Genomic DNA, 27,010 nt, shown 5'->3' on the forward strand with positions numbered 1-27,010 from the left:
AGCCCCCGTTAACAAGGGGACCCCCAGATCCTGGCCTCCCCCCCGTGTGAAATGGTAACGGGGTACATACCCCTACCATTTCACAAAAAAAGTGTCAAAATGGTACAAAAGACAAGACACAGCTTGGGACAAATCCTTTATTAAAAAATAAAAATGTCCCACAAAGTCCATTCATCTTCTTTTCTTGCTCCGCTGATGGACCGAAAAAGAAAAAAAAAACAAAGCCGCGACCGACCCGCCTCCATGGGAGGCACCCGCCGTATGATGCGTCTTCGCTTTGACAGTTCTTATATAACTGAGGGCGGGGCCACACGGTAATGTTCCTGGGTGACCCCGCCCCCTCTGACACACGGGGACTTCCCCATGGCTTTCCCAGGGTGTCAGAGAGGGCGGGGCCACCCGTTTACGTAAGCGGATGGCCCTGCCCCCTCTGTCCGGTTTCTGCATGTGCGTTTTTGATGTGTTCCAGTGCACTTTTCCCTCTTTTTTTGTAACCTTAATTAAGGATGTGTGTACAAGTGCATTTTTGGTGCGTTCCGGTGCGTTTTACAGCATCCCAGTACAGTAAATTGCAGGAAAAATGCAATAGGTTCTACTTCTTTTTCTGGAACTGGAATGCACTGGTGTGAACTATGCCATTGAAAATTATATAGCCTACGTTCCATGCATTTTTGATGCAGAAAAAAAAAATGCATGTGGTGTGAACTGGTCCTATCACTTTTAAAGACAATGGAAAACAGGACTGGAATAGGATGGACCTCCCTAAAGAGGCCACAGACAGCAATAAAAACCTGGCAGGGGTTCTAATACCTCTCCACTCTATCCAAAACTAAAAAAAAAAAAGTTCTGCCTTTAGTTATACTTTCAGCTCCACGCTTTCCTGACAGCAGCCAATCCACAACTTTAGCCAAGCACGCGCGCAATGACGTAATACGTACTGTCCCAGCTCTCCCACAACAAACATGGCGGCCCAGCAGCTTTTGCTACCTCCCAAATTGCACTTTGCCAGGTCACTTGAGCCGAACAGAAACGCCCACCCCGCCATGTGACTCTACATGGTTTTCACTGTGGCACGTGACAGGGAGGAGAGAGGAGACGTCAGAGGTGAAAGGGTGCTGAGAGAGGGGAGAAGCGGAGAGCAAGGGAGGATGAGCCCGGGGTAACGGAGGAGGTGAGAGGGGCGCACGGGGGGTGGATGGGAATTAAGCGGGACTCTGCTGAGTGACTTGCCAGCCTATCAGAGGACAGAACTGTTTTCTTGTCTCTGCGCATGAACCAATGACCTTCTGCGCAGCACACATCATAAATCATGGTCCGTGAGGAGCCCCGGTGCTGTGGTCACGTGATGTGTGTACCTGTACACTGAGTCACCTGATCACTTCTGTGTCATGTCAGATCTGTGATTACAAGGAGGAGGAGTGTGCTAGTAGTACCCTGTACCTTCATCTCTTCTCTGTATTAAAGTGGAACGCTGTGCAGAATACACACTGACATGTATGATGGATTCCTTTATCATTGATGCGGAACTTAACCCATCAGTCTGCTTCCTGAAACAATCACTCAGGACATTCCTCTAGTCATACCTGTCTGTGCTCTAAACTGAGCCATCAGATGGCTGCTGTCATGTGCAGCACCATGGCAACTGTGGATCAAACAGAGACTAAGATGGCAGCTTCCTTGTCTGTGCAGCATAGCCACATTAGCCACTTATCCACTTATTAACCACTTGCTGTCCGCCTTACAGCAGATTTACTGCTACAGGGCGACAGCTGTGCGCAGGACCATATATATATACGCATACACACACACGTGATCCCGCACTTCCAGTTAGGGGGCATAAACACACGCAGCCGCCGGCTCACTCCCGTTGTGATTACACACAGCAGGAGTCGATCGGCAGGTACCGTGGACTCGATGTCCGCCAATACCCACAGATCGTCAGGCAGGGACACAACTGCAACATGCCGATGTAAACAAGGCAGATCGCCATTCTGTCAGTAGGGAAGGCATGGATCCTGTGTTCCTGCAAAGCGGGAAACAAATTCTATCTCTTCCACTAGTAAAAGCACCTCCCCAGTTTAGAAAAACACTGGTTAGGCACACATTAAACCCTTTGATCGCCCCTGATGTTAACCCCTTTGCAGCCAGTGTCATTAGTACAGTAACAGTACATTTTTTTTTTTTTTTTTTTTAAGCACCAATCACTCTTAGTGTCACTGGCTCCCAAAAAGTGTCAGAATGTCCACCACAGTATCGCAGTCCCGCTATAAGTTGCTGATCGCCGCCATTATTAGTAACAAAAAAAATAAATAAATAAAAATATCCCATAGTTTGTAGAAGCTATAAGTTTTGTGCACACCAATCGATATACGCTTATTAGGATTTTGTTTTTTTACCAAAAATATGTAGCAGAATACATATTAGCCTAAATTGTATTAAAAAATTTGATTTAAAAAAAAAAAAATATTGGATGTGTTTTATAGAAGAAGGTAAAACATTTTTTCTCAAAATTGTTGTTTTTGTTTATAGCGCAAAATATAAAACAAACCCAGTGGTGATTAAATACCGCTAAAAGAAAGCTCTATTTGTGGGGAAAAAAGGACATACATTTTATTTGGGTACAGCGTCGCACGACTGCACAATTGACAGTTAAAGTAACTCAGTGCTGTATTGCAAAATATGGCCTGGTCATGAAGGGGGTAAATTTTCCAACGGGCAAGTGGTTAAAGCAGAACTAACTGGGTTTTTTTTCCCTTGGTGGGGGGTTATAACCCCTGTCTTTTTTTTTTTGCCTTCTGTATCCCATTGCAGAGATTTCCCTTCGCTTCCTGTCCCATAGGCAAAACAGGAAGTGAGAGGAAATCCATTGTCACCAGAACTAGTGTCCTTATTGGAAGATTTCCCCTTTATCTCTGTTCTGGTGACAACTCAGAATTTGGTGTTTTTTTTTCTGTCTGTACAACACCTATATATTATCCCGTGTGTCTATGCACACATTAGTTTTTACAGGTATATTACAAGAGGAGCATTTTCAGGCCGAAAAAAAAACACCAATAGAGGAGCTTTTCAGCATAAAAATAAACACAAAATGCACATAAATGCTGAGCGCGGTTGTGTGTTAAAGGGTAACTTCACTTTAGTGCGGAAAAAAATAGCAATTAAAAAAAAAAAATGTAATTTCCCGCTTGTTTGATTGGCTCGCAGAAGTCTGCACTAAGATACTAGTCAGAGTTTTGGCATCCCCTGCAACAAAAATGTAAAATTTCCCCCTCATCTTCCAGGACAGCTACTTGGAAAGATGATTGGCTCTGCCCTCTACAGGAAAAACATGTTTTGTGTCTCCAGACCCTCCAGGAGTACACAAACTGCAATGTTTCTTTTTTTTCTTTTTTCCTTGGGTTCTGATAGCTGTGGTTATCGGACCCCCTTTTTTAGGTACTCCGACCTGTTGTGGCTTTGTCTGCTGATTTTCTCTACCTAAAGGGTTCCCCTCTGTTTTTGGTGGTCACTTGCCTTAGGCTGCTTTCACACGGGGGCATTGGCGGTAAAGCACCGCTATTTTTAGCAGCGCTTTACCGTCATTTTAGTGGCGCTATTCGGCCTCCAGCGGGGTGCTTTTAACCCCGCTAGTGGCCGAAAAAGGGTTAAAACTGCCCACAAAACCGCCGGCGGTTCGGCAGTGCTGCACATTAATTTCAAAGGGCACGGGTGCTTTAGGAGTGGTGTATACACGGCTCCTACAGCGCTGCAAAGATGCTACTTGCAGGACTTTTTTTTTTTTTTTTTTAGCGTCCTGCAAGCGCACCGCTCCAGTGTGAAAGCACTTGGGCTTTCACACTGGAGTGAGAGGAAAGGCTCTTTACAGGCGTTTTTTTTTTAGCGCTATAGCGCCTCAGTGTGAAAGCAGTCCTACCGATTAAGGCCTCATACACACAATACGAAAATTGGAAGGGAAAATTCATAGGACGAGCTGTCTGTGGATTTTCGGATCGTTAGTATGGTGCGTTCGACAGCCGATTTGACTTTCTCGGCAGACAAAAGCTGGATGTGCAGGCTATAAAATGCTTGTCGGATGTGAACTCAATGTCTGATTTTCGGATGGTCAGTACAGAAATCCTCACACAAAAAGTAGAGGTCGACCGATATGGGTTTTTCTCTGGCCGATGCCGATGCCAATATTTAGAAATCGCGGTGGCCGATGGCCGATATGTGATGCCGATTTTTTTTGGGCCGATATATTAGGCCGATTTTTTTTTTTTCTTTTTTTTTTTCCCCTTCATCTCATAAAATCTAACAGTTAGACCCCTTTCACACTGGGGCGTTTTTTTAGGCGCTTTTGGGCTAAAAATAGCGCCTGTAAAGTGCCTGTAAAACGGCTTCCCTACAGTCTCAGTGTGATATCCCGAGTGCTTTCACACTGAGGCGATGCTCTGGCAGGATGTCTTTGGAGCGGTGCATACCGCTCCTCCACCACTCCTGCCCATTGAAATGAATGTGCACCGCTGCCGAAGCGGCTGCAAAGCGTTTCGGCAGCAGCACTTCAGGGGCGCATTTAACCTCTTCCTCGGCCGCTAGCTGGGTTATAAGCGCCCCGCTAGCAGCCGAATAGCGCCGCTAAAATGACGGTAAAGCGCCGCTAAAACTAACAGCGTTTTACCGTCAACGCCTGCCCGCTCCAGTGTGAAAGCAACCTTAAGTAATAAGTGATACAGAAAATTTTTTACATTTAAACATTTATTGAGCAAAACAAACCTCCAATCAGTTCACTTGTATGTATAATTTAGATTAAAAAAAATAACTATATCTTAAATATTAAATACACAAAAACAGGTAACCAAAACTTTTGGATGAAAAAAAATGGGCTAACTTTACTGCTTATTTTTTTTTTTTTTTTAATTAGTGTATTTTATTTTAAAAAATTGCGTTTGAAAGACCGCTGCACAAATACCGTGTGACATAAAATATTGCAACAACCGCTATTTTATTCCCTAGGGTCTCTGCTAAAAAAATATATATAATGTTTGGGGGTTCCAAGTGATTTTCTAGCAGAAAATACAGAATTTTTACTTGTAAGCAACAAATGTCAAAAAAGATTTAGTCTTTAAATGGTTAAACTGAGAATTTCTACAGACACACAGAGTTCAGTCTATTGATAAAAGAACCTGAAAGAGATGCAATGTATCTTATCAGACTTGGCAGGCTGCCCAGAGGAGGAGAGAAGAAACCTTCAGACAACTTGCAATTGACTTCTATTACAGAAGTCATTTGCAAGTCCCGCTGAAGTTATAATCGGCTTATTTTATCAGCACAATTGGCCGATGCCGATTAAGTAAAAAAAGCCAAATATCGGCCGATATATCGGTCGACCTCTACACAAAAGTCAAAAGTACAAACACGCATGATCGGAATCAGGGAACGACTGGGAAGAGTTCGATCTTGTAAACTACTGTTGGTAATCTAGAATTAACATTTGTGACGCGGCAATTGATGAAATGTTGAAATGCAGCGCACATTCTCTTCTTTATAGGATAATAATGAAGCTGATTTGCTGGTGATACTGATATGTAGTTTTGCCAAACGTATTTTAAAAGGCATTTATTTTGTACGATCTGAAAATCTCGAATCAATGCTCACCAAACTTCTACTAACACGAAATTAGCAGAAGGGGCCCAAAGGGTGGCGCTTCCTCTTTATACCCTCATAGTACGTCACTACCTTCGTGTTTGTCAAACGACAATTTGCGGATAGTTGGTATGCTAGACAAAATCCTGCACACGCGCTTTTGACAAAAATTAGATGCTCGGTCATACAACAATCAAACCGTGTGTACGAGTCCTTATAGGGGCAACTTCCACTGGAGTGGTAAGCTTGGGGTACATGTGAGAGTACTGCGGGGCCTCCTCTGCTTCCATGTCCCCGCCTTGGGTGTACCAAAATGGTGTCTGATGACGCATTTCCAGTGGCATGCCGAAACCGTAAGTGACAACATGACGCACTTCCGGACGCTGGGTTACTTGTTCCCAGCTGGCCTAATTTTCTATGAGAGACTCCCAAAGAGAAAGCACATCTAAAGGGATCCAGTCCCTGCCACTTTCCTCATTAGAGCCTTGCAGGTGCAACAGCTGATTGATAATTATGTAATCACTCCTATACAGATTTAGGTCTCGTTTCACACTTGTGCGACTTAGGATCCGATGTGAAATTTAGTGTATTTCTATGGGAGCCATTCCTACTGACACTACAGACATCACTGCAACTACAGAAAAGGTTCCTGCACTACTTTGGTTCACATTTGGTCCAGAGAACGTAAAGTCAAATCAAAGTTGCATCAAAGTCACACTGTAAAGTAGCAATGCAAGTTGTACGACTTTGTCGTCTCCCAAATGTCGAAGGAGCCTCACTGGGCACATGGACACAGACAAACAAACAGCCATTCCTTCAGAATAAGGCTCGGTCCACACAGGGGCAACACGACTCTGGCCGCGACTTTGCGAGGCGACCTGGACACGACCTGAGGGCGACACCACAGCGCGACTTGGGGCGACTTCAAGTCGCCTCCAGGACAGGCGACTTTCCAGTGGCCAATCAAACAACAATCAGCTCTGTGGGAGGGAGGGGGGAGGGAGGGGTTTGCTTGAGAAAACCATCTTCTCTTCCTGTATTGTTGCTTCAGTTAAGACACGATCTGACTTTGGAGGCGACTTCCATTGAAATCAATGGGTACAAGTCGCCTAGAAGTCGGATTGAAGTAGTACAGCAACCTTTTCTGAAGTCGGAGCGACTTCAGTAGCGTACATTAAGACGGCTCTCATTCACTTGAATGGAATTTCTGATGTCAAGCGACTTGGGGCGACTTGAGGTCTGACAAGTCGGATCCCAAGTCGCGGTAGTGTGAACCGGCACTGACAATAGATAGAAATCTACAGCACAGTTTGCTACAATTGTTGCAATGTGCCAAAAAATCACCCAGAAGGTAATGTTTTTTTTCTCAACAAAAGTGGAGTTACTCTTAAGGCCTGGTTCACGTATATGTGATTTGGATACATTGCATCTGATTCACTTGAGATGTGAGTTATGCCGGTTTTCTATGAAGCCGGTTCACACATGTCCGGGCTGGCCGCAGTCCATTTTTAAAGAGTCCTGTACATTTTTCAGTCCGGTTCAGGTGCAAATCCAAGTGTCATACACTGTAAGAATTCGTACCTGAATTGCACCTAAACTGGTGAATGAACGAACCCAAGGAAAAAAAAAACAAAAAAAAAAAAACAAGGAAGCAAAAAACCCGGGCATACACTATATTGTCAAAAGTATTGGGACACCTGCCTTAACACACATATGAACTTTGTTGGCGTCTTAGTCCATAGGCTTCAATATTGAGTTGGCCCACCCAAAGACATGGATAAGTGAGTTTGGGGTGTAGGCACTTGACTGACCTGCACAGACTCCTGACCTCAACCCGATAGAACACCATTGGGATGAATTGGAACAGAGACTACGAGCCAGGCCTTTTCGTCCAACATCAGTGCCTGACCTCAAAAATGTGCTTCTGGAAGAATGGTCAAACATTCCCATAGATACAAACTACTACACCTTGTGGACAACCTTCCCAGAAGAGTTGAAGCTGTTATAACTGCAAAGGGTGGGCCAACTCAATATTGAACCCTATGGACTAAGACTGGGGTGCCATTAAAGTTCATGTAAAGGCAATACTTTTGACAGTATAATGTAAGTGTTCTGTTCTACGTGGGTGGATGGTGGACAATTAATATAAAGGCTTATTCCACAGAATCGGTGCGTTGCACCGTAACCAACAGAAACCTGTACTGATCTGACCACATGAAATTTAACAATCGATTGGTTTCTGTAGGTTCTTCTGCACTTCCCACACACATTGTGGTTCTGCTGGAGAAATGACCGAAGGGTTAAAGCTTCCTTAGGCAATATTTCCTTGTCACCATTGATTAGGGACATCACTAAACGTGTCAGTATTCCTGCAGTCAGCAGATGAGCATTGATCCTTCTTTGGTTTGTGTGGTCATCCTGTGATCATCACAGATTTCATTCATTATATGTGTACAGGCCGCTCTGGCACACAGTTCAATGCCCTTCAGAGTAACCTGCATATACCTCGGGAATATTCTAGCTTGGCGAGGTGCAACCCAGCTTTCTTAAAGTGTCAGATGTCTCTCTTCTCGTGTATCATACTTGGGTCCTTTTGGATCATCTGCTAATTAAGCCCTATTCACCCATATTTTTCTATTGGATGATTTTATCATGTTGTCAATAAAATTTATATTTTTATAATTGTGCTTTTGTGGTCACTTGTCCGTATTGCCTATAATAGTCCCGCATTTTTGGAGGGTCTTTCTTTTCCTAAGTTCCATGGGATAATGGCATTCTCGCAGCTCCCTTCAATACACTTCTCTTCTTAAAGTGTGTTTCCACTTTTTCAGCCAAGTTGGATAACACTTACTTTATGTTCCTTACGTGTTCCCGTTCACTTCAATTAAACTTTAAAAAAAGATTAGAAAATTGCTGTTCAACCTTTTACTTGATGAAAAATCCTGCATAACTTCTTCCTTCTGTATAATGTTAACGTTCTCCTTTGGGAAGATTTTTAGGGTGGAACATGTAACATGTTTGCAGAGTTGCAGCTGCTGCCCGATTCCCGCATTCCCTTTTGCAGCAGTATGGGGAGAAGCTCCCTGTACTAGCTGTCACTTTTTAAAATCCGCCCACATGGCCGCGTGATTCATTCACAAAGCTCTGTGTGTGTGTGTATGAACTACAAGCCCCAACATCCTTTGCAGTTGTCAGCTTGTAGTTTTCAATGAAATACCACAGCGCTGTGGGGCATTGTGGTAGTTCATTGATTTTGTTCCTGTCAGTGTATCTGCCTGGCCGTACAGAATGAAAGGGGTCAGGTATACAGATATACTGGCAAGTCTGTAGGAGACATGCAATGTTTACAGACTCCAAAGGAGAAAAATAATGCACTTTTTTTTTCTTTTTTATCTGCAAAAAAAAAAAATGCATTTATTTATATAAAAGGTGAACTTGGCCTTTACAGCCTACGTTTAGTTAAAGTGATATTAAAGGCTTGTTTTTTCCCCGCATCCAATTCGCATAGCAGCAAGTTGTGACCGGCTCTCACATCTCCACAGCGGCTCCAGTGCGACTTGCACAGGAGCACTGTGCGTCTTTTTGATCTTTTTCAGGTTCGAATTCAGCCCAAAATTTGGTTTGAAATCGGACCTGAAAAGGTGAATGGAGATGCATCGGACTCCTGCTGTAAGCCGCTGCGTGTTCGAGTGTGAACCCAGCCTAAAACTTACCTGCCTTGTGCAGTGTTTTTGCACAGAGCAGCCCGGATTCTCTTTTTCCTGGTTTTCCCCCCGGCACTCCTGGCCCCTCCCTCCTGCTGAGTGCCCCCAGAGCAAGCGGCTTGCTCTGGGGGCACCCGAGCCCCTGCTCTGCGTGTCCTTTCAAACACAGCAGCGGCTCACCCTCTCTCCTCATTGGCTCACTGGCTGTGATTGACATTGACTCCCACTGCTGCCTTAGCCAAGGAGAAGTGAGAGTCCCCATAGAGCCGAGGGTCTCGTGCACATGGCTGGATCGAAATGGGGCTCAGGTAAATATTGATGGGGGGGTGGGGGCTGCTGCGTGGATGTATTTTACCTTCATGCATAGATTGCATGAGGGTTAAAAACGTTGAGCCTTTACAACCATTTTAAAGTTGAAAAAATAGAAAATCAGCACAAGTGACAGTTCTTACATTGAATGAGACGTGCCCATTGTGCTGGTCGCTACTGTCACAGTTGAAATCTTCACTCCTCCCATTTACCCTGTGTATACTGTGCCAGCAAATCACATTATAAGTTTTAACCTAGATGTGCACACTGTTGTAAGATGGGGTTAAAGTATATGTAAACTCTCATCTTGTAAAACAACCCATTCAGTTTGAAGGGCAAAACATTTGTGTATTGATATAAAAAAGAAGGAAAAAAAAAAAAAGTATTTATAAGTGATCCCTCTGTTCTCAGCTGCCTAGAGAGCTGGGGGAGGAGAAACAGTAGTACACTGGTCTTCCCATTAAATGACTGTACAGGGGGAGGAATGTCAACACAAGTCAGATGTTTGGAGGTGAGCAGACTGAGTTCCCAGTACAGCTCGAGAACTGACGAAAGTGTGTTCTGCAGCTTAGTGTGGTCAGTTTTTAATAGGAAAGCAGAGCGACTGGCAGGATCACCAGAGATTTCACACACAGGAGGCAATACAAAGAGAACAGGATACTTTTTCATACAAGTGCATGGTACAGCGGGCACATATCAGGAATATACAATGCTGGATTTACATATTATTTAAAGATCTCAAGGTTTGGTGACACATTGTATGCTGATGTTTCCATCTGTACCCTAATTGTACAAGCAATAGAAGCTGCCTATAGAGTCCTATTTATAAACCTGCTCCATAAGAAACAACTAGAAATGTAAGAAATACTTTTGTGGTATTCGGTGTGAAGGGAAAGGCATAACAAACATATAGTTGGGTGGTGGGAGGGGGGCTCTCAAATTGGACTGCAAAGGTGGAAATGAACTTTAGGGTAAACCTTTTTTGTTCTTCTTTGCTTGGAAAAAGTCCCAAGGCGTGCCTTTCTCTGTCAGTATCTCCTTCTTCTTCTTTTTTTTTTTTTTTTTCTCGCATAAAGACTTTATTGAAAAGATTTGCAGATAACATCAGCAAACAAAAATGGTTTCGTGAGCCCAAACAGGAAGTTATACAGGTAGATTTCAACAGAACATAAAAAATGGAGTATGCTTAAACATTTCTACACAGTAAGCTGAATCGTTTATAAGGATATGGTGTTTGAGCGTTTATATCCTAGGAGATGGAAAAAATAATATTAATAAAAAGAATAAAAAATAGAATTAAAAAAGGAGGGGGAGTAAAAGGGGGGAGGAGAGAAGGGGGGCAAGCTGTATCTCTTTTTATATGTGTGTGTGTGTGTGTGTGTGTGTACATACATACCCCCCCCCCCTTACATTCTATAAACTTTATTATCAACCAACAGTTAAAGCAGAAAACCCTTTTTACATTATGATTAATCATAGCTGTCTTGACTTTCTTGTCTACCTCCATCAGCACCGTATGTGCCACATTGAAAAGATCAATACCTTGGTTTGGTTTGTTTTTGCTGCATTTTTTTTCTAGTGTATAATGTGTCTTTATGCTTTCTCGTGTTTCAGGATCAGAGAATAAAACAAGTATCTTTTAGAAGATGGATAATTACTTTCAAGCTGCAGTTATAGATTTGGATAAACTGCTGGATGATTTTGAACAGAATACAGGTGGGTAAAGTAATAAATAAAATAGAGGTGTGAGGTTAAGCGGGGGTTATACACAAACTTTTTAGTCTGTGTTCCCTCCCTGTGTACTGTGGTTCTTTTCACCAGCTACTACATCATCACTGTGATGTACATCTGTTGGGAGAAACCACAGTGCCTGGGGATACTTTCAGTCACATCCGGAAACAACAGCAGCCAAAGCTCTTCACAAGTGTGAAGATTTAAAGGATTTTATAGAAAGTGCACTTGTCCTGTTTCCCTCTTTAAGTTGACCTAAATAATCCCCCCCCCCCCCCCCTTCTCCAGAGATGAATACTTGCCTCGATCTGATGCTTGCATCCAATCTTGGTGTGATCAAATGCTTTTAAGGGCAGTGGAGGGATCTGGGGTCTTAAGAGTACCTGTCACATGCCTATTGCTGTCACAAGCGATAGTTACATTCATTGTGACAGTAATAAAACGTGATAAAAAATGAAAGTGACAGTGTAAAAATTAATAGAAAAATACATTTCAGTTTTCAAATTTCACGCGTCGGTTCTGCATGCATGCAAACAGCGATCGTACCACACGTGAAGTATCGCCATGAACATAAGATCATGGGCAGTAATTCTAGCACCAGACCTCCTGTGTAAATCCAAAGTGGTACTGGTAACCTGTAAAGGCTTTTAAAGCGTCGCCTATGGATAGTAAATTTACATTGTTTGTCACCATTGCACGGGCATGCTCAATTATAAAGCTTGACATGTTTGGTATCTATTTACTCGGCGTAACATCATCTTTTATATTTTACCAAAAAATTGGGTTGTGTGTGTGTGTTTGCATTCAAATTCAAAAAAGTGTGCTTGCAAAAAATTGCATTTGAAAAACTGCCTTGCAAATACCGTGTGACAAACGCCCACCAATTTTTTTTCTCTAGGTCCTCTGCTTTAAAAAATATATAATGTTTGGGGGTTCTAAGAAAATTTCTAGCAAAAAATACTGATTGTAAAAAAAAAAAAAAAAAAAAAAAAAAAAGAACCAGAAAAGGCCTGGGGGTCAAGAGGTTAAAAAGAGAAAAAGAGATGCTTACGATGAGTGTACTGCTTGCACTTATTTGATGAGTTTTTAGCTTTTATTGTTTTTTTTTCAGGAAGTAAGGGAAGGTTAGCCTGTTGCTTAGGTTTTGCCTGGGTTAGGACACCATATGTGGCCTCAAATGGGTAAAAGGAATTTCCCTTTGTGGTTGAATGCATACTCTGCAATTTCACACAGGTTCCCACAGTATGTTTCAAGCTTTTCTGTGTGTAGGAATATGGTTACATTTTCAGAGAGAGATTTGATCCCTGCTTCTTTTCCCACAGATGAACAGGAAAGCCATCAGCCACATGCAGAGCCCTTTAACCCGGAACAGCACAATTTCTACCTGCAACCAGATTACCCAAGTCCTGGGAAGGAGCCGTGTGTCAGCAGTCCTCCACTCTCTCTGTCTGAATGCCCAGAGAAGACTGAGCTGGAATTAAAACCAGGGGCTCCTGTCTCATGTAGTGACAAAAGTGTGACAGGCCCAGATCTCTTATCCTGTGTGGATGGAGGAACATCCATGGAGGATGAGTCCAATACTGGGAGGAGTAGTGTTCCTGTATGTGATCTCATTAGTGACACAGGAAGTTTACTTCATGCAGCAAGTAGCAATGAATCACTGATTCCAGATTCTGCCCAGTCTAGTGCAAATGTTGTTTCTGACCTCGAGTTGCTTTCTGACCCAAGTTTTTTTGCTATTCCACCTTCAAATTCCTCCACTGTATTACAAAATGAAGAAGCAGATGTTGGAGATCTTGTCCCTATCGCTTCAAGCTGGCTACCATTGAGTGACGCTAATCTAATTGATGTAAGTGCAAAAGCAAGCAGTGCTTCTCTTCCTGTTCATTCAGGTCTTACCCCAGTGTTGGGTGAGGTAGGAGAACACTCTGATACTGTATCCACTAGTGACTCCAGTACCAGTTCAAGTTCCTCAAGCACAGATGGATATGTAAGTGATGATATGTCCTATGAGGCATTAACAGAAGATCAGATTGCTTTTGTGTCAAAAGACCACCATGTAGATGTGGTGTATGCTCTAAACAACATGGAAGTTCCTCAAGTAGCAAGCCAGGAAGTCACAATGTCAACACCTCAACATGTTGTAAATTCTGGTGCTTTAGATGATGTTCAGAGTGAAAGGTCACCTTCAGGGTCATCTACAGCCAAAAGCTTGGTGACCTCAGAGTGCAATGATGACGTGTCTGTTACGTCATCTGTATCTTCCTGCAGTGGAGAAAAGCCCACAGACTCTTTTAACTCTGTTTTAGTAGACTCTAGGACAGAAGGCAGCAATGAGCTGCTTCAGGAACACAAGAATACCATATTGGAAAGCCAGAAATTTGAAGATGAATCCATCACTGTATCAGCAGCCAGTTTTGAAGTCAGAGGTGAAGCTAAGCCTGCAGCCAAAGGGCATTCTGTACCGGATGAAAGTTTTGTGCAGGAGGAAGCATTGCCACAGCAACCTGAATTACCTGTAGTAGAGAAATTGAGAGTTGCACCTGAGCCATGCCCCGATCCTGTTCACAGCAGTGAGTTTGGAGACGCAGTATTATCAGATTTCATGAGTCACAATTTGCTAACTGATCCTAATGGCCTATTGTTAGGTGACACATATATAACAGATGCTGAACTTGATGCTTTTCTTTGTGAAGGTTTAGATCTAAGTAAAGAAAGTGCTGTGGGAAGTTTTCCAGTCTGTGATTTTGCTGAAGCAGTCTCAAGCAGGTCTTGCACTGAAGCTTCGAATGATGGATTGCAGTCTTTGAAAACAGATCAAAATGAGACTGAGGACAGTGCAGTCTGCAGCACTGTGGATGCCGCACTTAATAAAGTTGATTCACCCCATCCAGCTCAGAATCAAGGAGCTCTTCCAGGTGCTAGTGTGCCCTCACCCATCGGAGGTGCAAGGCCCAAGCAGTTGTTTCATCATCCACCAAATACACTGGCTATAAGCCTGTCAAGTAAACTGAACAACAGGGACGTAGAAGGAAATCTGGCTGAACAGACAGCTGAAGAAGCCAGTCCGTGCGACTCGCCTTCTCATGTTGTGTCGCCAATACCTAGCAGCAGCATACTGAAAAAAACAATGAATGTGGAGTCTGATGAGAGCCCTGAACTCAGTGTGGAGGCACTAGGGAACACTGTAGATGGGGCAGGAGAGAACCAGGCACCTGGCCAGAGACAACCAACTTGGATCCCTGACTCTGTGGCTCCAAATTGTATGAATTGCAGCATTAAGTTCACTTTTACAAAGCGGAGACACCATTGTAGAGCTTGTGGAAAGGTAAGATGGACTGGTTTATGTTTATTACATTGTACAATGCAGACTTAAAGATGCATACAAATAATGTCAGTTCAGTAATGTCACTATTTCTACAGCTGAACAAAAAGGTGCAAAAAAAAATATGTATGATTGAACAGAAATCTGTAGAAAGAAAGTTGGGTGGGGAAGAGTTAGAGTAGATCTAAATCTAGTGACTAAAATCTCACAAACTTTTTAGAATTTTTTACAAATCTAACTTTAAAAGTAAACTTGATTTTTATTGAAATTCCCAGCTTTCATTAAAATACTTGCTTATCCTGCTATGAAGGTCCTTCTTCGGGCACTCTGATATAGGTTAAAAATACCACACCTCTGATTATCCATACATGGAATGTTGAAGTGGTGGGGATGTATTAAGTGTCACTACCAACAAAATCTAAAAGTAAATACATCTTTTTTTATACAATAAAACACCTAAACTTGTAAAAAAAAAAAAAAAAAAAAAAAGAGAAGAAAAAAGATCCATATCCAGAAGAATATATAATCCATATGATATAGTTTGTAGAACTTAGTGGATCAACGTGTTTCCCATGTATCCAGTGCTTCATCAGGACCCACATGCCCTTGGTTTACATGGATATGGTACAGTACCTATAATATGTTCAGAACACTGTAAGTACGTTTTTTTTTTTTTTTTTTTTTGCCATTTTTATACATGTATTATATCATATGAAAGGGGGGGGGGGGGTGGAGAAATAAACCCCTAAAGGATCAACACCATATTTCTTAGAACCCCTTCGGGTTTTTTTTTTCACTTTTCCCAGCCTCAGCCCCCTCTTTTTCATATTTTATAATATATGTATACAAATGGCAAAAAATTTTGTCGCACTGTTCTGTAATTTTTACTCTAGATACTGCACTATGTTCCATAGCCATGTAAACCTAGGGCACGTGGATCCTAATGAAGCACTGGATACATGTTAAACGTGTTGAGTTGATCCACTAAGCTCTACAAACTGTATCATCGTGTGTATGTATAATATATATATATATATATATATATTTTTTTTTTTTTTGTATTATTATTATTGATCTGGATCATTTTTTCTTTACAGCAATGTTGCTGCTTGACATTTTGAAGGATACATCGTAAATAAACATAATAAATATACTTTAAAAGAAATAAAAAGAAAAGAAAAATACATAAATGTAATGAGAAATGCTCAGGTCCCAGGAATGCCAAAATAGGCCATATGTAACATCCAGGAGGGTATGGATAAGTTTATGTGTTTTAGTGTATAAAATAAAGTTGTATTTACTTTTATATTCGTAGTGTTGTTTTTATCTACATAATATGTACTATTGGAGGATGGTATCCAATTTGCTAAAGACATATTAAAGACACTACTGAGCTCAGCTGGAGCAGGGGAAAGCATTAGTGTACAGTTTGAACAACTCAAAGTGGACCCTAGGGGGCACGCAATTTAAATGTCTGTCCCGTCCTGCAAATGCCAGAACAGAAGGAGACGGAAGGGGCCTGCATTTGTAATGGCAGGGCGTTCACCATTTAAAATAGGAGGGGTGCTGGCATGTGCTATTCGAAGAATTTTTGGAATTGCATGGGGGAAATCTTGCTTAAGGTGAACTTACACTTTAACAGAGTTAAAGCTGAAATTTGGGATAAGCAAATATTATCTGCTTATAGGAGGTAAATTCTTGAATATTGGCGTGCTTTTGTGTATTTTTGGTGTATTTTCTAGGCACTTTCTGTATTGCTACCAGGCACTGGTGCTCTCTCTCCTTGTGCAGGGTGACTGGTCTACCCCCCCTCCAGGCAGGTTATAGTGGGTGGGTCTTCTGGGTCCCTCCCCACAGCTATGTGCTCTGCATACCTTTACAAGGTAATATCTGGGCTTGCAAAGTAATTTGTGCACACAAAGTGAATTTATATCTGTTGTGGCTATTGAGGAATATATTTAAATGAGAATTTTTGATCATGGACTTTAGCCTTAAAAATCTTTTGCCATTTTAACTCTTTCTATCTCTCGCTCACTCACACACACTATCTCACAAAAGTGAGTACACCCCTCACATTTTTGTAAATAATTTATTCTATCTTTTCATGTGACAACACTGAAGAAATGACACTTGGCTACAATGTAAAGTAGTGAGTGTACAGCTTGTATAACAGTGTAAATTTGCTGTCCCCTCAAAATAACTCAACACACAGCCATTAATGTCTAAACCGCCGGCATCAAAAGTGAGTACACCCCTATATGAAAATGTCCAAATTGGGCTCAATTAGCCATTTTCCCTCCCCGGTGTCGTGTGACTCGTAAGTGTTACAAGGTCTCAGGTGTGCATGGGTAGCAGGTGTGTTTTTAAATTTGGTGTTCTCGCTCTCACTCTCTCATACTGTTCACTGGAAGTTCAACATGGCAAAGAACTCTGAGATCTGGAAAAAAAAGAATTGTTGCTCTACATAAAGATGGCCTAGGCTATAAGAAGATTGCCAAGACCCTTAAACTGAGCTACAGCACGGTGGCCAAGACCATACAGTGGTTTAACAGGACAGGTTCCACTCAGAACAGGCCTCGCCATGGTTGACCAAAGAAGTTTAGTGCACATGCTCAGCGTCATATCCAGAGATTGTCTTTGGGAAATAGATGTGTGAGTGTGGTCAGCATTGCTGCAAAGGTTGAAGGGGTGGGGGGTCAGCCTGTCAATGCTCAGACCATGCGCCACACACTGCATCAAATTGGTCTGCAGGGCTGCCATCCCAGAAGGAAGCCTCTTCTAAAGATGATACACAAGAAAGCCAGCAAACAGTTTGCTGAAGACAAGCAGACTAAGGACATGGATTACTGGAACCATATCCTGTGGTCTGATGAGATCAAGATAAACTTATTTGGTTCAGATGGTGTCAAGCCTGTGTGGCAGCAACCAGGTGAGGAGTAAAAAGACAAGTGTGTCTTGCCTACAGTCAAGCATGGTGGTGGGAGTGTCATGGTCTGGGGCTGCATGAGTGCTGCGGTATCTGGGGAGCTACAGTTCATTGAGGGAACCATGAATGCCAACATGTACTGTGACTTACTGAAGCAGAGCATGATCCCCTCCCTTTGGAGACTGGGCTGCAGGGCAGTATTCCAATATAACGACCCCAAACATACCTCCAAGACAACCACTGAATTGTTAAAGAAGTTGAGGGTAAAGGTAATGGACTGCCCAAGCATGTCTCTAATCGTGGAAGAGGACTCAAGTGGCAACCTGTGAAGCTCTGGTGAACTTCATGCCCAAGAGGTTTAAGGCAGTGCTGGAAAATAATGGTGGCCCCACAAAATATTGACACTTTGGGCCCAATTTGGACATTTTCACTTAAGGGTGTACTTACTTTTGTTGTAAATGTACACTGTTATACAAGCTGTACACTTACGACTTTGTAGGAACGTTATTTACATTGTAGCTAAGTTTAATTTCCTCAATTGTTTTTACAAAAATGTGAGGGGTGTACTTGCTTTTGTGAGATACTGTATATCGGGGGTCTCCAAACTGCGGCCCGAGGGCCAGATGTGGCCCTTTGCTAGCCTTTATACGGCTCTTGGGGCACAACTCCTTCCACTGATATGAGGCACTTATTCCTCTCACTGACACCAACAATGGGGCACGATGTCTTCCACCGATACCAATGATGGAATACTATTCCTCCTACTAATAGGGGGAATACTCCTCCTGTTGACCACCAAACCCTAAGGCCATATTTATTCTCACTGATGCTGGGCCTGTGACATTTTCTGCCCCTGCTGGCCACAATCCGGCCCCCCTAAAGTCTGAAGGACAATAAAGTGGCCCTTTGTTTGAAACATTTGGAGACCCCTGCTGTATATACACACTTAAATTGCACATTTAGCAATTTTGCTTGGGGTTCAGCCTAAAGTGTTTTTTATTTTATTTTTTTTTTACCAGGAAAGGACACCTCTTATTAAATTTTCTTCTCTAGTAGAAGAGTCTTAAAAGGTTCATATGCCAGATAATTGGGTTAAGCCTGACCACTCATTTGGGTGTTTTTGGCTTTGATTCATTGGCATTTGTTATTGGCTAAACCAGTTTGAAGCATGATGAAACAATGTTCTTTTTTAAGCCCAACTCTGGAAATACCAAAAAATTACTCATGCAATGAATGGCATCCTCAACACTGCAAGGTTTAAATGCTTAAGTCGGGGGGGGGGGGGCTGTTTTACTTACCTGTCTCCTATTTCCAGCCCAGCTCCAGAGCTTTCCTGCTTTGCCTGCAGCTCCTATCTGTGGGTAAAGCCCTGGTGTCTTTATGTACAATACAGGGCCTGTATTATACTTTGTGGAAGCTGGAGCGCGACTGTGTGTGTTCTTGCCTTACAGAGGCAGTTGCAGGGGACTGCAGTGCAATTTTCAGCCCATTCATTGTAATAGGCTGAAATCGCACAAAAAGTAGTGCATACATGCACTACCTTTTGAAAAACATGCTGCACGTAATTGAAATCCGGTGCCCACAAGTGCATTGCGAACTACTTTGAGTGGCGTTAATGTATTGCCATCTGCAGCAGATTGCAAAGGCAGTGCGGGAAGTGTGCACAGAACGCACCTTTTCTGCACCAAGTTCTGAGGTGAACTGGTGCTGAAGCCCAATTGAACTCACTTTAAATCAGCTAAACACTTTCCAGGTGGATAAAAAGAAAAGGTGTTCCATGTCTTAAAGCTGATTTTATTACTAAAGCGGCCACAGCCTTAGTAGAAAAACATGTATCATACCAGCAGCTGCAGAGGGAGACCGTTGCTCCCGGTGGGAAAGCAATGATCTCATTGTAGAGGTCCCTTGGCCCTTACTAAGCCAGCAAACCACTGCAGAGAGACCCCTGCTTCCACACAGACAGCAAGGGTACTTTGTTGCACCATTTTGGCAGGGAGCAGGCTTTTTACTTCGGCTGTGGGCAATTTTGAAAGGAAACAAATGGGCATACTTTGCCAACCTTTTTGATTTGATGGAATTGGAGTGTATTTAGCTAATGTAAACTGAAAGTTCAGTAGGGCTTTACATCGGCACTGAATAAATTCCAGGGCAGCTGTTAACAACCCAAAGGCTTCATGGGCATGAAAAACATCACTTTTAAAGTGCTTGTAAACCCTGTTACACCACTTTTACCTACAGGTAAGCTTATAAGGCTTACCTGTAGGTACCGTGAATATCTCCTAAACTTGCAGAGTTTAGGAGATATTCACTGTTCGCATGCGCCAACGTCATTGGCACATGCGCACTGAAGAAATAGCCCACTCGTGTCGTTTCTTCAGTAGTTGTGCCGTGACCGGCGGCTCCCGCGCGCATGACATCATCATGGCTCCGGCCAATCCGTTCCTGAACCCGGAAATCATTCCGGGAGACATGTCGACGGTCACAGCGGTGTGCGGGGACCGCTGCAATGGCTTTGATCTAAGGTAAGTATTTCATAATGAGCTAGTATGTGATGCATACTAGCATATTATGCATTTTTGTCTTGCAAGGGTTTTTTTTTTCTTGAACTTACAACCACTTTAAAGTGATCCTAAACACAGTTTGAGTTACAATGTCCCTTCTATTTCTGTATGTGGATGATGGCACTGTAATTATTTGAATGAAAAAAACATCTAAGTACCTTTTTCCTATGTGATATACAGCTGTCACCTGACCCAGATCTTTCACAGTCTAACTTCAGGTAAACATAAACAGGAGGTGGTCTAGTCCTTTGCTGCTGGTCACATGTTCAAGAAAAAAAGTTTTTGGAATACAGAGTAAAAATTAAATATCAAACTGTTTTAAATTGTCATACAAATATAGGTTTGAAATCAAATCTTTATTATTGTTTGGCAATATCATGGTGTGGGCAGATTTCTGCCAATCGCAGGCAGTGTCATGCCCCTGCAGCCTGTGTCTTTGAATAAGAGGGAGGTGAAGCCACCACTAATCTATAAGTAATATCCCACCCCCATTGTGTTTAGCTTGTTAGTGGGAATGGAGGAGGGAGTGGGCTGTCATTTACCACTGTGTATATGCCCACATATGTGACTCTATAGTCACATTGATTGCTCAGATGTGATGGAAAGGAAATGTTCAGCATAGAACTAGCTGAAAGCTGAGCATGTGCAGAGTTGCCACCACAGCTGCAAAATCCCTAGTTGAATGAATGAATGAATGAATGATTTATAAAGCGCTGCAAATGCGAACTGAATCGCCTCAAGGCGCTGGATGCATTATCTGATGTCAGCTTCTCAGAAAAGGAAGGTCTTTAGTTTTTTTCTGAAGGCCTGGTGGTTTTCTTCCATGCGGATGTTGGTAGGAAGAGCGTTCCATAGTTGAGGTCCTTGGACTGCGAATCTTCGTTCTCCCTTTGCTTTGTAGCGGTATTTGGGAATGGTAAGGAGGTTTTGGTTAGCTGATCGAAGACTGCGATTCGGTGTGTAGTGTTTTATTTTCTCGCGGAGATATGGTGGGGCGTTTCCTTGTACGCATTTGTGGGTGATGCAGAGGGTCTTGAATGTGATCCGTTTCTTCACGGTTAGCCAGTGTAGGCTCTTTAGGGAGGGGGAGATGGATTCCCAGGGTTTTTTTCCTGTTAACAGTCTTGCTGCCGTGTTTTGGATGAGTTGTAAGCGCGCAAGCTGATATTGGGGTAGTCCTACGTAGAGCGAATTTGCGTAGTCGAGTCGGGAATTGATGATTGTTCCCACAACTGCCGCTTTGTCCTCTTCTGGGATGAAGGGGATTAGTCTGCGTAGTTGGCGGAGGAGATGGTGGGATCCGCTCACCACTGATCCTATTTGTGCATCCATTGTCATTCCTGAGTCAAAAATGACTCCAAGACTCTTGACTTTGGTGCTTGGGGAGATGGTCTGTCCAAGGATGGTGGGAGGTGTCCATGTAGTCTTTATTTTGGAATTTTTGTTAGCTTGTAGGAGAAGTAGTTCTGTTTTTGATCCGTTGAGTTTGAGGGAGCTAGTGGTCATCCAGTCGTCTATTAAGGAGAGGCATTTCTGTAATTGCTGATGAAGATCTTTTTGTCCGTTGATACGAAGGTAGAGTTGGGTGTCGTCAGCGTATGAATGGAAACAAAGATCGGTTTTCCTGATGATATTGAGAAGTGGGCGGATGTATATATTGAATAGTACTGGTGACAAGGGTGATCCTTGAGGGACTCCGCAGGAGACTGCCCGGGTTTCCGAGGTGAATGTACCTAGTTTCACTGTCTGGGAGCGATTCTCTAGGAAGGATGTAAACCATTTTAGAGCAGAACCTGTAGCTCCTACTACTTCAGCGAGGCGGACGAGTAAAGTATTGTGGTCTACTGTATCGAATGCTGCGCTGAGGTCTAACAGTACCAGGAGACTCTGTTCTCCGTCGTCTGCTGCTTCAAGGGCATCATCCCATATCTTCAGAAGTGCTGTTTCTGTGCCATGGCCTGGGCGGAAGCCTGATTGCAGAGGGTCCAGGAGTTGGTGTGTGTCCAGGTGGCGTTGTAGCTGTTGTACTACTGCTTTCTCCATAATCTTGGAGATGGTGTTGAGGCTTGTTATTGGTCTGCGGCAGTTAGGGTCCTTAGGGTCGAGATTGGCTTTCTTTAGGAGAGGTTTGACGATGCCTTGCTTGAGGGAGGTTGGCACAGTCCCTTCTTTGAATGATTGATTTATGAGCTGAGTTAGGATAGGAGCCAAGATGTCGGAACATTCTTTAAGCAGTTTAGTGGGGATGATGTCGTTCGGTGATGTGCTGTCTCGAAGGCTTCTGATGATGTTTTTGGTTGTGTCTATGGTGATTGGGGACAAAATGAAATTCGGTGGTTGAGTGATGTTCGTGTCGATTATCCTCTTTTTGGTTTGGTTCAGTGAGGATGATCGTTGTTTTCTGATGGATTGATTTCAGAATGTTGTCGATTTTGTCGATGAAGAAATCTGATAACTCATTGCAGAACTCTTGAGTATCGTTTCCTGGGGGCTCTAAGCAGGTCGGGTTCATAGACTGAGCCACTATTTTGAACAGTTCCCGCGGACGGTTTAAGGCGGATGAGATGGTGTCTGAGAAATGTTCTTTTTTGGCTTTGAAGATTGCCTTGTGGTATTTCCCCGTGAGTGCTTTGTAGTTAGCATGGTTTTCCTTGGTAGGATTTCTTCTCCATGCTCTTTCAGCTCTTCTACGTTCTTGCTTGAGTAGGGTGAGAGTACCATTGAACCAGCTTGAGTTTTTTTTGCGGATGAGTGTTCTGCGTTTTGGTGCCACGAAGTCTGCTGTTTGTAGTAATACATTGTTTAGGGAGTTGAGCGTTTGTTCTGTTGAGAGGTTTGAGTTTAGCAAAAGAATTTTGCTCGATAATGTAGTTTTGAAGAGATCAGAGTGAAGTTTCTTCTGAGATCTATTCCAGTGTGTTGCTGTTACGTGTTTCTGTTTTTGGAGGATGGTGTTAGTGGTGATTTTAAATTTGATAGCATGGTGGTCCGTCCATGGTAGTGGAGTGTTGTCAAAAACGTTGATGTCCATATTCTGTTTGAAGATGAGATCTAGGGTGTGTCCTGAACCATGCGTGGGAGAGTTTATCAGTTGTTGAAGGCCAGTAGTTGAATTGGGGACATGGGCAGAAGGTGGAGATAGAGAGAGAGCAGAAAGATCACCCAGGTTTTTTGCAGAATATAGAAAAGGAATCTCAGTGAGTATGAACAGCATGTAATACACTAGGTTTTTTTTTTTTTTTTTTTTTTTTAAATGATGTGGGTTTAGCGACACTTTAAGGGCGTTTTCTTTTTTTTATATTTTATTTTTGTTTTGTTTGTGTGTCTTCTTCATATTGGCCTAAAGTAATATTCTGGCCAATGAAATGAACGCCCAAGTGCCTGAACATGCCTAAAACCATTTGCAAAATGCGGCTTTAGGTGCGTATTTAATGCTGCTCATCTCCTGCCAGGCATATTATTTTTATTGTAAGGAATATGTACCCTGGTCTCCTAATAGAAACCTTTCCTGTGAGATACATGGATGCAGCAGTTGCTAATGTCTCATTCTGAAAGTTCTAGTTGCCTGGCTGTCATGCTGATCCTTTTTCAATAATTTTGAGTCGGTAACCCAGAACAACTATGCAGATCATGGACTTCTGCCATTGCTCTCTTTCCTGCAAAGCCGGCTTTTTTTTTTTCTTCTTCTTTTTTTTGAAAATGTGTGTTTTTTATTTTAATTTTTTTTACTCTTCATCAAAAACATATTCACATTATTTAACGTGGATTCAAATAACCCTGTGCACACCAGTACAATGTGTTCAAGTGCAGCCAACAAAAGTAGAACAGGTTGCATTTTTTCTGTATAGAATGTGTCTAGAATGGGATAAAATGCACGAAAAACACGCAGGAATGCACATGTCCTCAACTGAGATGAAATTAAAAGGGGGAAAACGCTGAACAAGTATCTACTGATACAGTCCTTTCGAATGGAGTCTGTCCGCTCAGTAGTAGCCTCACTCCAGAGGGGAGACTTTCTAGCCTCCATCGATCTAAAAGACGTGTATTTACACCTACCTATCTTTCAGCCTCATCAGATGTTCCCACGTTTTGCAGTAGAGGAACGTCATTTTCAGTTTGTGGCTCTACCGTTGGGGCTTGCTACAGCTCCCCGGGTGTTTACAAAGGCCCTAGCACCAGTATTGGGTCTTTAAAGGGCCCAAGTGATTCTGTTGCTCGGGTATCTGGACGACCTCCCGCTCAGAGATCACTCATTACAGACTCTAGAACAGAGTATAATATGCACAGTGTGGTATTTGAAAAGCTTAGGCTGGATCATAAATACCGAAAAGTCAGCCTTGAAACCAGCTCAAAGTCTAAAGTATTTAGGTCTGATCCTAGATACGGTTCAAGCAAGAGTATTCTTGCCACCTGTAAGGATCTGTGCCCTGAAAGTTCGTGTACGTCAGATAAGGGGCACCAGACAACCCTCTATTCGGCTCTGTATGAGTTTTCTAGGGAGGATGGTATCCTCCTTCGAGGCAGTGCCCTATGCCCAGTTCCATTCCAGGCTTTTACAGCAAGACATCTTTTTGGCTTGGAACAGAAAAGGACAAGCCCTGGATTATCTAATGTGCTTATCTCCTCGGGCACGCTTAAGCCTAAACTGGTGCTTGAAGGATCAGAACTTACGAAAGGGAAAATCCTTTCTCCCAGTAACTTGGAGCGTACTGACTACAGATGCCAGTCTCTCAGGCTGGGGAGCGACCCTAGAAGGGCTCACAGCTCAGGGGAAATGGTCAGGAACAGAACAGATCCTGCCCATCAAAATCCTCGAATTACGGGCAGTATGTCTGGCCCTACGGTCCTGGGCGGTGGAGCTTGAGGACTGCCTTATCAGGGTTCAGTCCGACAATGCCACTGCAGTGGCATATATACACCACCAAGGTGGTACCAGGAGTCGTTCAGCTCTGAAGGAGGTGAACTACATGCTAGCCTAGGCAGAGGAACATGTGCCGATTTTATATCGGCAGTCCATATCCCGGGAGTAGAGAACTGGAAGGCAGATCATCTCAGCCACCAACAGATCGGCCCGGGGGAGTGGTCCCTACACCCAGAGGTGTTCCAGGAAATTTGCCAACGCTGGGGATGGCCAGAGGTCGATATTCTGGCATCCAGGTTGAACAACAAACTACAGCAGTTTGTGTCCCGAACAAGAGACTTTCTGGCATTTTGGAGCAGATGCTCTGGTAGTTCCATGGAGTCAGTAGTCTTTGGTTTATGTTTTCCCTCTGATTCCTCGCCTTCCACTTTGGTTGTGCAGGGTTCCAATTATTCTGGTGGCACCAGCCTTGTCCAGAAGGCCCTGGTTCCCGGAGATTGTGAGACTGACAATAGACGGGCCATGGACGATTCCACGGCGCCCCGATCTACTGTCTCAAGGTCCTATATTCCACCCCAATTTACAGTCTCTGAATTTTGACGCCATGTCTATTGAAGCCAGGGTGTTAAAGGACCGTGGTGTCTACCCTAGTGAATGCTAGAAAAGCTTTCACTAGGTAGATCTATTAAAAGTCTGGAAGACTTTTATATTGCTTTATGTGAAGCCAAAAAATAGCATCCTCGGAAATACATGATTGAGAGAGGTCATGTTTCGGCCCTATCCGTATTCTTCCAAAGGATCAGTATTCTTCCAAAGGTCTTTAGCCTCCCATTCACTGATCCAAATCTTTATGCAGGGGGCAACTCGCTTCCCCCCATTTAGGTTACCTATGTGTCCTTGGGATTTCAACTTGGTGCTGTCTGTGTTACAGAAACAACCATTTGAACCTATCAAGGAAATTCCATTAGACTTGCTGTCACACAAGCTAACCTTTCTGAGGGCCATCACCTTGGCTCGAAGGGTGTCGGAGTTGGCGGCCCTTTCGTACGGGGAACCATACTTGATCCTTCACGACGAAAGGGTCGTGTTACGACCTGTTCCATCCTTTTTGCCAAAAGTGGTGTCGGCCTTTCATTTAAATCAGGACATTATTTTACATTCTCTCAGCCTCGTTCGGCGGAAGAGAGACGACTGCACTCCTTGGACGTTGTCCGGGCAGTCAAGGTTTATTTGTCTAGATCTGCGGAGATCTGAGGATCAGATTCCTTTTTTTGTTTTACCAAAAGGACCCAAGAAGGGGCAGGCAGCTTCCAAGGCTTCCATTGCCAATTGGGTCCGTCAATTGATCATTCAGGCCTACGGTCTGAAACATAAAGCTCCTCCCTTTAGGGTGAGAGCTCATTTTACCAGGGGTGTTGGAACCTCCTGGGCTTTTTTGCCATCAGGTATCTGCGGCTCAGATTTGTAAGGCTGCTACCTGGTCTTCAGTGCATACGTTCACAAAATTTTATCAAGTGGATGTTTGAGCAGCTGAGGATTTCTCTTTTCGGTCGCAGTGTACTGTGGGCTGCCGTATAGGTTCTGGTGGCTATTGTTTGGCAGGGTGTCTCCCTCCCCTCAAGACTATTGCTCTGGGACGTCCCAGCAGGTAATGAATATTAGCCTGACTCTGTGTCCCATGATGTATAAAAAGAAAATAGTATTTTTTCGTCATACTTACCTGTAAAATCCTTTTTCTTTGAGTACATCATGGGACACAGAGATCGCTCCCCTCTTCCTTTTTTTTTTTTTTTTTTTTGAGTATTTGGTGCTTGCTACAAAACTGAAGTGCTTCCTGTGTGGAAGGAGTTTTATATAGGGGATCACTTCCTGTCTAAAGACCTTTTGGTCTACCAGTGTCCATTCACATGGAGATGGAGTATAACCCAGCAGGTAATGAATATTAACCTGTCCCATGATGTACTCAAAGAA

At 43.2% G+C, this 27,010-nt stretch overlaps 1 protein-coding gene across 1 annotated transcript in view; it reads left to right on the forward strand.

Annotated features, from left to right (window-relative positions):
• The first annotated feature begins 663 nt into the window (after positions 1–663).
• Positions 664–27,010, forward strand: part of ZFYVE16 (zinc finger FYVE-type containing 16) — a 106,744-nt gene continuing 80,397 nt past the window's right edge. Inside the window, exons 1-3 of the mRNA XM_073624429.1 lie at positions 664–1,171; positions 11,250–11,351; positions 12,689–14,694. Coding sequence (XP_073480530.1) covers positions 11,282–11,351; positions 12,689–14,694 — 2,076 coding nt within the window. The 5' untranslated portion in view covers positions 664–1,171; positions 11,250–11,281. The remainder of the gene's footprint in view (positions 1,172–11,249; positions 11,352–12,688; positions 14,695–27,010) is intronic.

This window comes from Aquarana catesbeiana, linkage group LG01 (genome assembly GCF_042186555.1).
Source record: "Aquarana catesbeiana isolate 2022-GZ linkage group LG01, ASM4218655v1, whole genome shotgun sequence".
Taxonomy (NCBI): domain Eukaryota; kingdom Metazoa; phylum Chordata; class Amphibia; order Anura; family Ranidae; genus Aquarana; species Aquarana catesbeiana.